The sequence below is a fragment of the Gorilla gorilla genome, chromosome 8, assembly GCF_029281585.2.
Source record: "Gorilla gorilla gorilla isolate KB3781 chromosome 8, NHGRI_mGorGor1-v2.1_pri, whole genome shotgun sequence".
Classification (NCBI taxonomy): Eukaryota; Metazoa; Chordata; class Mammalia; order Primates; family Hominidae; genus Gorilla; species Gorilla gorilla.
The window spans coordinates 94,244,364-94,257,467 of NC_073232.2; the positions used below are offsets into that span (position 1 = coordinate 94,244,364).

At 41.3% G+C, this 13,104-nt stretch overlaps 1 protein-coding gene across 7 annotated transcripts in view; it reads left to right on the forward strand.

The window, feature by feature from the left end:
- Window positions 1–490: 490 nt before the first annotated feature.
- NRG3 (neuregulin 3) overlaps window positions 491–13,104 on the forward strand; it is a 1,121,069-nt gene continuing 1,108,455 nt past the window's right edge. For 4 of the 7 annotated variants that reach the window (XM_055353266.2, XM_031015502.3, XM_004049688.4 and 1 more), the window contains exon 1: window positions 491–1,460. In XM_055353266.2, the coding sequence (XP_055209241.1) occupies window positions 638–1,460 (823 nt within the window). In that variant the 5' untranslated portion in view covers window positions 491–637. The remainder of the gene's footprint in view (window positions 1,461–13,104) is intronic. The other 3 variants (XM_055353268.2, XM_055353267.2, XM_055353271.2) reach the window with 1 other exon arrangement.

Genomic DNA, 13,104 nt, shown 5'->3' on the forward strand with positions numbered 1-13,104 from the left:
CCAGAAGAGTGCTGGCCGAGGGTTGGCTGCGGGCCGGCTGAAGAACAGGTGCACCTCACCGCCCGGGCTCGCGGAGCAGCCGCCGAAGATCGCGGCGGCCAGGCAGGCCCTCTGTGTCGGAATGCGGCTGGCGGGCACCCGGCACCCCGCGACCGGCCGGCGGGGCCACTGAAGGCGGCGCGAGGCCCAGGCGCGGCGCGAGCGGGCGCCCCAGGGAGCGGGCTGGGCGCGGTGCCCCGAGGATGTCGGCGCTCCTGGAGCGCACGCAGGCGGCGGGCAGCAGCAGCAGCAGCGGGCGCGGGGACCCGGCGCGCAGGAGGCCGCTTGGAGGGCTGCAGACGCGCCCCGCCGCTCTCTGACCGACCGGAGGCCCGTCTCGCCCCTCTTCCGAGCTCCTTACCGCCCCCTCCCCGGCCCCGTCCCCTCCCCCGCTCCTCTCCTCCCCGCCCGCCGCCCGCCTCTCGGGGGGAGGGGCGTGGGGGCAGGGAGCGGATTTGCATGCGGCCGCCGCGGCCGCTGCCTGCGCCCGAGCCCGCCGCCGCCGCCGGAGCCCGCGCCCGCGCCCGCGCCCGGCCCGCGCGGCCCCATGCCTCTGGCGCGGCCCTCGGGGGGGCGAAGGTGAAGACCGGCTCCTAGGATGAGTGAAGGGGCGGCCGCTGCCTCGCCACCTGGTGCCGCTTCGGCAGCCGCCGCCTCGGCCGAGGAGGGCACCGCGGCGGCTGCGGCGGCGGCAGCGGCGGGCGGGGGCCCGGACGGCGGCGGCGAAGGGGCGGCCGAGCCCCCCCGGGAGTTACGCTGTAGCGACTGCATCGTGTGGAACCGGCAGCAGACGTGGCTGTGCGTGGTACCTCTGTTCATCGGCTTCATCGGCCTGGGGCTCAGCCTCATGCTTCTCAAATGGATCGTGGTGGGCTCCGTCAAGGAGTACGTGCCCACCGACCTAGTGGACTCCAAGGGGATGGGCCAGGACCCCTTCTTCCTCTCCAAGCCCAGCTCTTTCCCCAAGGCCATGGAGACCACCACCACTACCACTTCCACCACGTCCCCCGCCACCCCCTCCGCCGGGGGTGCCGCCTCCTCCAGGACGCCCAACCGGATTAGCACTCGCCTGACCACCATCACGCGGGCGCCCACTCGCTTCCCCGGGCACCGGGTGCCCATCCGGGCCAGCCCGCGCTCCACCACAGCACGGAACACTGCGGCCCCCGCGACGGTCCCGTCCACCACGGCCCCGTTCTTCAGTAGCAGCACGCCGGGCTCCCGACCCCCGGTGCCAGGAACTCCAAGTACCCAGGCAATGCCCTCCTGGCCTACTGCGGCATACGCTACCTCCTCCTACCTTCACGATTCTACTCCCTCCTGGACCCTGTCTCCCTTTCAGGATGCTGCCTCCCCTTCTTCCTCTTCTTCCTCCTCCGCTACCACCACCACACCAGAAACTAGCACCAGCCCCAAATTTCGTAAGTAAACACTGTGTCCCAACTATGATTTACTACTGAGTTTCCCTTCTGCCCTCCTGCTGTCTTTTTCCCTCGCCGCCTGCTTTCTAGCAAGCCCCCTCCCCCACCCCAGGTTTGGGGTAGAGTGAGAGCTGATTAAAACTGGCCACCAGCGGGGAAGAAGGTGCCAGCCTGCTCTGGTTCTGGGAGGGTGGGGGCGTGTAGGAACGGGAGGGAGATTGTCAGGCTCCACTGGCCCCACTTTAGCGGGTCCCAAATGAGAACAGATCTCCCAACTCCCTTCAAAGGGTTAACGGGAGTGCGATCCCTCCTCACTGCAGACCTGCTGGCGAGCTGCCGGATCCCGCTCCAGTAGAGGGCCAGGGAGGGAGAGAGGGCCTTCCCGAAGGCACTGAGCCCCTTCTCCGCCCGCCGGTAGGAAGGAAGGAAAGCAAAGCACATGCAAATTGACCGACGATAAACCACAAAAGGAACTTATGTCCATGTGTGGGGTGACGAGTTGATGGAGATAATGGTAGAATGTAGTTGAGGACGCTTCCAGCAGCCCTGACCTGGGCAGGAACCAGAAAGGGTTAATTAGAAGCCACTGGGAGACTTGGAGAAAGGAGGCTATCCAAGGCAAAGGGCTAAACTGACCTCCTAGCCTGCCCGTGGCCATTCCAAGGTGTAGACATTGATTCTGTGACCGCCGAGAGTGAGTTAACTAGGAGGAAATATGAAGGGAGCCCTGCAGAGCTGCCACCTCTAGGGTCCTGACGAAGGAGGAGTTTTTTTCAGCCCTGCCAAGCCTTTGCTTTTGTTCCGTTCCCAAAGGTGGGGTGTGGACCTTATCTCCTCTCCCTCTGTGCCTGAAAAATATAGACGAGTTGAGAGTTTTCTGCACTCAAGGGTGAGAACATCCAACCGTTTGGAAACATGTCACCGTTAGAATGTAGCATCTTCAACCCGGGCTCAGTATGAGCCAGTATACCCAAAGCATGATAGCTTTCTGTTTATTTGTATAGAAAGTGCGTATTTTCTCAACATTTTTATAAATGTTGTAGGTGACTAATTGACCTGCCACCCCACCCCCCACCTTGTTCTTATTCAAAGGAAATCTCAGGTGTCTTTTAAGCTGATCTGATCAGGATATGGGAACAGTTTGTGCAACCTGTGAAGGTTATTTAGGACAAACCCCAGCCTGCTAGTTCAAGTTCTGTGCAGGGCTATTTTGCAAAACTGTCTGGTTATGCTGTCTTTATGTTGTATTTGTGTTTTGAGCCATAGCATCTGAGATAAAGGAAGAGTGTTCATCATTAACTCTTCAGTGATGGTGGGAATACTGGGTTTGCTTTCAGTCATCTGCTAATTTTTCATTTCCCTGCCCTATGATCTTACCCTGGGTGTTACTTAACCCTTGAAACTTTTTTCTTTTTAAAGAATTTAGTGTATTTGTTAGTAAGGTCCAGGAGAGGGAAAGGGGGAAAAAAAAGCAAACCTACTTTGCTTTGGAAAAAACCGTCTAGGAGATAAATTGGGAGACAGGAAGGAGGGAAGGAAGGAATCTGCCACAAACCAGAATGGCAGTAGAGCCAGTAGCTTGCTGCTTCTCTCTCCTTTGGCTGAAGCAGTCATTTTTGAGAGCACATTTTCCCAGGAGGTGTTTAGAGCCTCCACTCAACAAATCTAGCTTGCGTTTTGTAGAAGGATAAAGGATTCATGAGTGTATGTGTGAACATATTCAATGGATTGAAAATGAGTCTACCCTGAAGACCCCAGATTTTTGATCTGCTCTTTTGATGCAGTTGATAGAATAATGGAGTGTGGTATACCTCCAACCCTTGTATGCGTTGGGAGAGGTGGGGGACTACACATGGTAGGGGTGTTTCATGTTCTTTCTCAATTGATTTCCTTGTGTACCATTCCGGAGGTCTTTAAAGAAAAGCCCAAGGTAATTATTTCTACTCCTCTATGTTCTCTTCCTACATTCTGTGGACGGGAATGGCAGCCTGTTTAATAAGTAATGATTATTGACAGGGCCCTCAGCCCCAAGGAAAAGAGGGGAAAAATCTGTAAATGGTGTCAATGTTCACATACACATATAAGCAGTATTTGTTGTATTTGTATCTTAGTTTCAGCTCTTTCTCTTTTTTAAACCTTTACAAGAAGTTGAATTAAGGTATGTAATACAAGTATGCAAAATCCAGCTGAAATTGACCTGGTTTGCATCTATAAACAAGGGAAATTTTAAGGAAAAGTGGATTATGTAGTTTTCATAAAACGTGTTTAAATAGGCAAGTTGTATGGTGACTTGAAGAAAGAGGATAGTTTAGTTATTTTTTTTCATCCAAGATTGCAGGATGATTAACAAAAGGAAATTAAGATTTCATTTGAGAGATTATCAGCAATGCTACTGTAGGATGAAAAAAGCCTGAATCACTGGTGTTCATATTTTTTTTACTTGTCTTGATTATGCCCGTAAAGTTCCCAGGAGAGAAATTTTCTTTTCCCCAGCTCCTACCTCCATACTTTAGTGGGTCTTTCCGTCCTTTCTTTTTTTTTTTTTTAAATGAAAGTAATGGATTCTGTTGTAGTACTTGAAAAATGGTTAAGGATGATGCTTTCGTTTTTTGACTAACCCACAAATTCTTTACTGGCCAGGATCTTTGCTCTTGCATTGGATACCTGAAGGCTTATGGAATGAATGTCTTTGTGTTCATCTTAGATCAATCAGAAGGATCCTGTCTGTAAGGATCCTGTCTCTTTGGAGTGGAAGAGGCTGGTTCACTGACAATGAACATGCTTGCTAATGGATAATAGGATTTTTTCAAGCAAAAGCTGTTTTTGCTATGGGGAAGGCCCAGTTAGAGAACTGTTTCTAATTTTCTGTAGGAATAAAGACAAAGAAGGATTGAACTTTAAAGGCAGGAGGAGAAAGGAGGGTTTGCAAGTTGATTCTTCTCTTCCCGTCCTCCACCGTTTAGGCCGTGAGCTGGACCAAAACTTTCTTCAGCGTTCCTGGGATTCTTGGGTTTCCACTTGCCTAGTACTTGCTTGCACTTCAGACTCTAAAAACGAATGTCTTAAACATATCGCCAGGGGAGATTATTTCACCAGAAACATCTTTGAAGCATTTTGTATTTGAAAGTATAGGTTAATTTACAAGTTTTTCAAGCCAAAGGGAGGAGGTCACTACAGACAGTAGAAAACAGTGATTTTGACCAATGTACAATCAGCCTTTCCCTTTTACAGCGCCTTCAATTTCATTTTCAGATTTGAAATATAGTTGTACAATGCTGCCAATGCAAATGTGGATTGTTTTAGAGACATGGAATTCTTTTACTAAGCTGAAAATACTGTTTAACAGGTGGTAGCCCGGAGTCATTGGCTAAATTCAGATACTAAAGACAAAGAGCCTCTTTTTATAGGTGTTTCTTTGGGTTAGATTTGGAAGGTATATGGTTAATTATAATGAACATCACAAATATCAAATAGTGTATTTAAGAAGAAATAAATGTAGAATGTACATTTGATGTTTAAGCAAGGTATGGAGGCAATTTTAATTTAATCATGTCTATTTCTATAAAACTTTACCTAGTCATACCTACTGTAATTTTTAAGAGAGGCATTGATAAAATCAACTATTTTCTTATTTATTCTTTTCAACATCTTCATTCCTTAAATAAGGGTACACTTGTTTGCTTTATAAGCAGCCTCAGATATAATGTTTAAATAAAGTTACTTCTGTACATTGTATTCTGTCTACATGAGTCGAGGCCTTTAAAGGCATCCAACATAGAAGGTACTGACCCCAATCATGCGTGGTAGCCAAAGTGAGAGGATTCAGAGCTCAGGATCAATATTTCTTATGAAATCCAATTGAGAGCTTTTTTTTTATGAGCACAGGCTGCAACCTGAGTATGTTTTGATTTCCTTTGGCCTTAATTCAGGATTATGAGACTTTTCTGCTTTAATCAATTATGCTGTACAATTTTACTGTTACACACTTATGTTGCACTTCATGGTCCTAATTAAAAAAAGAGGGCAGGGGTGGGTGTGTTGGCAAGGATATTTTTAGGGCCCTTTTTAGTTTGGACTCATTGGTCTCCGTGCATTAAGACAATGCGGTTTAAGCATTCCTCCCCAGTTCTTCAGACTGAAGTGAGGGATAGGAGCTGTTGTTAATTGAGAGTCCCTTCTGCAGGTTTAATTTGTGAATCCAGCTACCGTTATATTTGTGCTATTTTCAAAACCTGACCAAAAAAACCAAAAAAAACAGCTGGTTTCTGGCAATTTCTCGCTGTTACTGAAGCTTTTCTAAATTCAGGTTGGGCAACAACAGGAGTGTTGGTGCAGTTTGAAATCAGTGCCATCCTGGGAGATCCAGGATGTAGAGGAATACCATCTCTCCTCTCTCTGGAGCTACTTTCTCAGCCCTTCCTCCCCTTTGTACACAATGAGAAGAAAGCTTATTTTCAACTTGCTTTTGTAGAAATTCTTTCCTCATAACCTCTCATCTCCAATGCCAAACATATCTCAATATTCTATCTGGGATGTCAAAAATGGAACATGAAAGTTGGCCCTGAAGTATATAAGAGCAAGGGAATAGTCATAAATCTAAGTCTGTAGAATGCATTTGAATTGCTTCTGAATAGAACTGAAATTCGTTTTTCTTTCTTTCTAGCTGTTTTTATCTTTAGACTCGTGTGTTGGGTAAGGACAGAGCTGGTACTGCGTTGACAAATACATTTTGAGATCCTAGAAATTTTACTTATCCACCCAAGAAAGTGTTCCCTCCAGAACCATATACATAATGAAGTGAGCAATGGACTCTATTTGAAACTTTGCAATATCACAATCAAAACTTACCTAAATAAATGTTTCCTCTTCATGCAATTATAAATAAAATCGTTAGACACATGTTTAGTTTGGTTTTCCATTTCACTCTTCCCCTAAGACTTCCTGTACTCCCACCTGCCAGTATTTTATAGTTGAATCATGGCTCTGACTGAAGGCTCCTTTCAGGCTTTTGTGGGTTTTTTTGTTCTTTTTTTTTGTTTTTTTGCCCTTTTTTCCTTAGCCTAGAGTACAAGGAGTCAATACTCATTAAATGAAATTTCTTAGATATGCTTAACATCTTGCTTCAAGTTGTTTTATAAGTTAATCTTTTGGGTAAGTTAGAGTACTTAAGTTGATGTAGAAAGTTAAGGAAAAAAATACTCCTTTAGGGAACTGAGTTATTAAACTGTCTTGGTGATTTAAAACAATAATTAAGGATTCCAAAAACCTGATGGACGCTAATGGTCATTTCTTTTCCCCCATAGATTGGTATACAAATCATATTAATTTTGGTAGCATTTTTATCTGATTCCACAACACAGTTGAGCAATTGAACATAAGCTATCATATACATTCATATAATTATATTTTCATAATATATGTCACATGTTTCAAATGTTTACTAAGTATCTATCTGGGGGCATTGCAATGCTGTTAAGTAATTGGTTGACTCCGAAAGTTTGTAAAAGTAATGGTTCATAAAGCAGACAATTAAAATAAAACTTTTAATCACTACAACATTCAGCCTCCCATGTCTTGATGTTAGGGCGAAGGCTTTTTCTAAGTATGTGTCTACTGGTTTAAGCTTAGCATCTTTGCTTTTCTTTTTTTTTTAATTAGCCACACCTGTAATTACCAGCTTTTTTTTTTTTTTAAAGACACTAGTGAAGGAATCCGTATGCAGATTCTTTATAAATACAATAATAAACCCTTGCCCTGGGAATCTCTTGCAGTTTTCTTGTCTATATGATTCAGTTTCTTTTTTTATGCTTTAAAAAACAACTTACCTTTTGGAGTTTCTTCAAAGCATTCAACTACATTTTAATAGAAACTACAATTATCTTTCATTTCCATAATCATATATCACTGGTTTACATAATATTTAAGTAAATTACATAATTAGCATAAGAACAACTGACATAAACAAATCTATTATCCCAACTGAGTACTGTTAAGTGCACAACTCAGCTGGCAGTTGCAGCAGAGTGTAGGTTTGCTTGAGCTTGGCCTGGTGGCTGTGTCCCTTTCACTGTGCAGTGGGCCCCTTTGGTGTGTTCCTGCCAGGCAGTGTGGTGACAGCCAGTTGGCTAAGAGGAGTTAGATTAAGGAAGTGATTCCTTTAGGAGGTAACAGTATTAGAAATGAGAGTCAGTCATAACCATATTTTTTAGGGACTCTTATGGAAGGGTAACAAATATATGTGTGTGTGTGTGTCTGTGTATGATACATATGTATATTTATGAACAATATTTGTTTGTATATTTCTATATAAAACCTCTAGCCGTGAATTCTATAATAGCTGTGCAACCTTTAGGAACTGATATAATCTCTCTGAAGTTTAACTTCCTCTACTGGTATAATGAGATTGATGACAATAACCTGACTTCTATGCCAATCCCGAAAGAGTTTATAAGCTGAAAAACAGTCACTGTTTTTATGTCAAGTGAAATGGGAAGTAGATAGACTGGTTATTTTCATCCAAGAGCACATCAGACTATTGAATTCGGTTGAAATATTGGAGCTGGTTTGTTACCTAGCTTGAGGGATCTTTCATCACAATGAAAGATTATTGTTCTTATATGCCCTTGGGTTTTTCTTATATTCCTCTCTGATATCCTGGCACACACAATAAAATATAGTGTGGAATCCTACCTCAAATCACCTTGGAAGTTGAACCACAAACTGGAGGTCATCATTTCTCATTCTTTGCTTGGTAGGTGTTTTTTAAAGCCTATTTCCAGCATATGTTTATCAAAGAGAGGAGCTGAAATTTGGGAGAAAATGAGTGAGATTCCTGAATGATCTGGAAATCTGAAATCTAAACATTCTTGATAAAGCAAAATATGTCCAAGGTGCCCTTTTGTGCCATCCCTACACTAATTGTCATTGGGTCTTTAGATTTTGGAGAGAATTTGTGTGAAAATAGGCACTGCATTCCCTTGGCCACTTAGCAGTTACTGTGAATTAGGTCCTCAAGAATTAATAGGTTGATTGTATCCATCAAGGAGCTCTTTTAAAGATACTGTTTGTATTTGTACTTTGGGGAACTTTAATATTAGCATTTTGGAAATATATTTCTTCAAATCTGTGTTTGTTGGAAATCTCATCCTGAATTATATCTTAAAGTATTACTTTTTGTTGTTATAAGCTTTTATTTCTCAAGACAGGTTGGTGATTGTACATAAATCATAGATTGCCATTCCTGGGCCTAAAAAGGGATAAGTCAGAAACAAACCTACAAACTGAATTCAGAATTAAGTTTAATAATGGAAGTTTAGCAGCTTCCAGTGCTAAGATTTTGTCTTTGAGGCCTTTTCCTGGAAGTGATAGTGTGTATCACGGATGCAATATAGGCCATACGAACATTTTTTTTAAAGAAAAGGTCAGCTGAATCCATGCAACTACTTTGGCATTAGTATGTTACAGCCAGGCTTATGGGAATAGAATTTTTATGCTAAACATTTGATAAGAATTCTTAAATATATCAGCCTTCCTCCTCAGATACCTTCCTATGACTACATGCAACCTCTAGCATGATTTCCTGTGAATTGCCAGGGAGCTAGAAATCCACTAAAAGAGAAAGCCACACCCTCATCATCATCAGATTTTCTTCATTTTTGTAGCTTGAATTTTACTTTTAGTAATGTAGAAGGATTAGTCACAGATAATCAGTCTTGGAAGGGGCTTAAGAATTTAAGTAATAATAAAAACGACAGCTGCCGTATGTGGAGGGTTACCGTGTGCCTGGGCATGTAGCACTGTACATTCTTTGCGTTATTTATTTTTGAAATAAGGATTGAAAAACAATCAAATCTAGGCCTGCAGCCTAGGTTTGATTATCTCACTGACAGAGTTAATCAAGCTGGGCTTAGGATATATAATTTGCCTAGGACTTGCAGAAATTGTTTGGATAATCAAGAAGACTGGAGGAGTGTTTTACAGGTAATCTCTCCCCACCTCAGTCTTACTTACCTAATTCACTGTTATAGTGTCACTCTATCCATTTGTACATTGCTTCCGTCAAGCACTTCACACATAGATAGTGGCATTTGCCACTGTAAACTCCATAAATAGCTCACCTGCACTGTACCTGTTCTTTGCTCTGATATGAAGGAATCTAACTAGAGAAATTGCCTGGGTTTTCTGTCTAAGGAGAAATTCAGATGTTTCAGTAAAAGATAAAGAATATGTTGTTCTGAATGTTGTCTTCTTGTTTATTTTTTAAGTTCTGTTGATATGTAGTTGATATGCAGTGTGCTCTCCATACACATCCTTGGGTTCTGCATCTGTGGATTTAAGCAACCAGGGATCAAAAATATATTTAAAAATAAAAACAACAATACAATAATTAAAAATACAAATAAGAAACAAGTATAGTATAACAACTACTTACATAGCATTTACACTGCTTGTAAGTACTCTAGTGATGACTGAAACTATATGGGAGGCTATCCTTAGGTTATATGCAAATACCAGGCCATTTTATGTAAAAGACATGGGCATCCTAGGATTTTGATATCCCGGGGGAGAGGAATCTTGGAACTATTCCCCCTGGAATACCAAAGGATGACTGTACAAAAAATTGTACATATTTAATGTGTACATATCGATGAGTTTGGACATATGCATATACCTATTAATGCCGTCACCACAGTCAAGGTACTAAACATATCCATCACCTCCAGAAATTTCCTTGTGTTCTCTTGTGGTTTTAATTTTGTTTAGGTAGAACATTTAACATGAAATCTATCTTCTTTTTTAAGTATGCAGTATTATATTGTTAACTAAGTACTATGTTGTACAACGGATCTCTAGAACTTATTCCTCTTGCATAACTAAATCTTTGTACCCATTGAGCAACAGTTCCCTATCTCTAAACTTCTGTTCCTTGATCTTTTTAACTCTCTATTTTCTCTTATGGCTGCTTTGTAGGTGATTCAGTATAACAATGACAGAAAACAGTTACAGACTTTATTCCTCTGCTTCCTAAAATCCAGTCAAAATTGCCTTCTCTGCCCATTCCAAGCTTACTTTTGGTTACAATAGTGACTGCAGTGTATGCTGAGACTGATCAATGGAAAAGTGTCAGGGAACATTTGGAATGATAGCCTTTTAGTTCTGTAGACACTAAAGTACTGACTCTACCAAATCAATGATGGGAGTTGGAGCTATGCAATGCCTGCTGCAGAACATCTGAATTCCATCTTGGAGCCACACTGCAAAGTACCCATCACTGATTATCTACCCGTTCTAAGAAGGGGAACATTGGTGAGACCTTGATATTCTGCCAGGGGTACTACAAACTAGACCCAATCATTGCTTACTTGCTTGACATTTTTGTTTGCCAAGTGTTCTTTTAGCTAGAAGAAAAAAATTCTCTTTTGGTTAAAGTAAAAGATAGTTGAGATTGTTACTTTTACAAACTTATAAAAATAAAATGGAAATAGATCAAGTTTTAAGATCACGTGACACTCACTTGAATAGCCATGCTGAAGGATAGGAATACTGTAGTGTCAGCAAGGTTGTATTGTCAACATCCTGTAAGACTGTAAATGAATCCCATAAACTAACAATGACAGTTGTGCTCATTGTTAGTCTATGAGGGGGGCCACTGGGGTTGTTTGCCCAAATTTATTGTTAGACCAAAGCTTTTTTCAGCATGGTGGAAAAATCTAGAGACACCAGAATTTTTTAAAAAATGGGCTGTAGAAATGTTTATATTAAATGATAGCTTGACTGAATTCTATTTCATTGACTTTTCAGTTTGATACTCTCTGTTTCTGGATTAAAAAACTAACACATTTCAGGTGTGGGGGAGGTAGAGCATCAGGATAAATAGCTAATGCACGTGGGGCTTAATACATAGGTGATGGGTTGATAGGTGCAGCAAACTACCATGGCACACGTTTACCTATGTAACAAATCTGTACGTCCTGCACATGTATCCCAGAACTTAAATAAAATTAAAAAACAAAAACAAAAACAACTGACAAATGCCCACTCCGTGCCGATCAGGTACAGTTGGTAGCACTTCTGTCTTAACCAAATGAAAGCTGCCTTGGTTAACAGGTATTAGTTATATTAGCTCCCAAACCTGTTTATACTGATTGTTTTTGTTACTGTAATTGGGTAATGCATTTAAGTATTCTATAAATCTGTGAATTGTGGTTTCTATTAAAACAAAGTTCATTACATTGGATATAATCCATAAACATGAGTCACTTTAAAAAAAAGTGCTTCTTCTAGTTGACAAAGTTGTGAGAAGTTTAACTAGAATATATTTATATATCCATAAGAAATTTGCACTTGTATTGTTTCACATGTTAAGATTTTATTCCACAATAAACTAAACTGGAAAAATCACATTATACATTATGGGTATGGTTTTTCATAAGAAGGACAACAGATGTTTACTCAGAGAAAAGCCTTGAGCTCTATAACCAAATATTTGGCAAGTGAATGTGCATTTGTATGTTTTAAGTTAAAATAATAAGTAAAATAAATTTTGTTTACCCATGTGATAGATATTACAAAGCTATTAAATTTTGTTGTACTAATTTTAAAGCTTTCGGGAAATGTTTGCTATATAATTTTTATCTAAAACTTTGGGTAGAAAATTATATAAGATATCCACGATATTAAGCTTACTGGTCACTAGATTTAATGTATAGTAACTGTATTCAAAGGAAGTATACCAAATTGTTCGTGGTAGTTCTTTTCTGGATTTTGGAATAGGGATGCTGTTTAATTTATTATACTTTTTTGTATTATCTAAGTTTTAGTTATTGTTCATGAATTATCTTTTTTTCTAATTAGAAGTTGTTATACTTTTGAAAAAAGTAAAGAATATACTCCATGAATCAGTTCAATTATTGGTCTTGGTTCTGTGAAGATTGTTTTTTCTTTATGTCTAAAGAGTTTGTTTCTTAATTGGTGGTGTCAGCATTAAAATGTTGACGGAGTTGGGTTCCTGCTGTGAAATGCAGATGTGTAGAAGTGCAAATGCATTTCCATTTGCTCATGGGAAATAATGCCTTATTGAAGGCAGAGTTTCTTACTCTGGGCCTTTGATGATTAGCCTTGACTTTATAAGGGTATAGAAGATGGGAGTTTAATGAGATACTTAATGGCCCTTCCAGTCTGCAGATGTTAGACAGTCTTAGTAGTATTGCTATAGAAGGATATAGCCAACAGAAATCAATAAGTTATATACACATGTTAATCAACTATCTGATCTATTTCAAGGATCAAATGAAAAGAGAACACAAAGGCTAATTGATAGTGCTGAGTACTAGAAAGGAGATGTTTGGTCAAACATGAATGGGTGGGATAACCAGTTCAAAGGTTTACTGGATGCTATAAGCCTCTCCCAGAATCATAAGATATTTATTCTTATATTAATTTTCAGTGGCTGGAACACAGACAGACTCCAGAGTCCACTGGAGAGTGGTGATTTGTAGGGCACATGACCCATAAGTTTGGTGATGAGTTGTGCTCAAAGTCCTTCAAATAGCTCACAAATGCAATGGTGGTCAAAAAGAGCCAGAGCAAATATATGATTCTATTTATATACCGTGTAACAATTAGAAGTCAAGATGGTGATTAT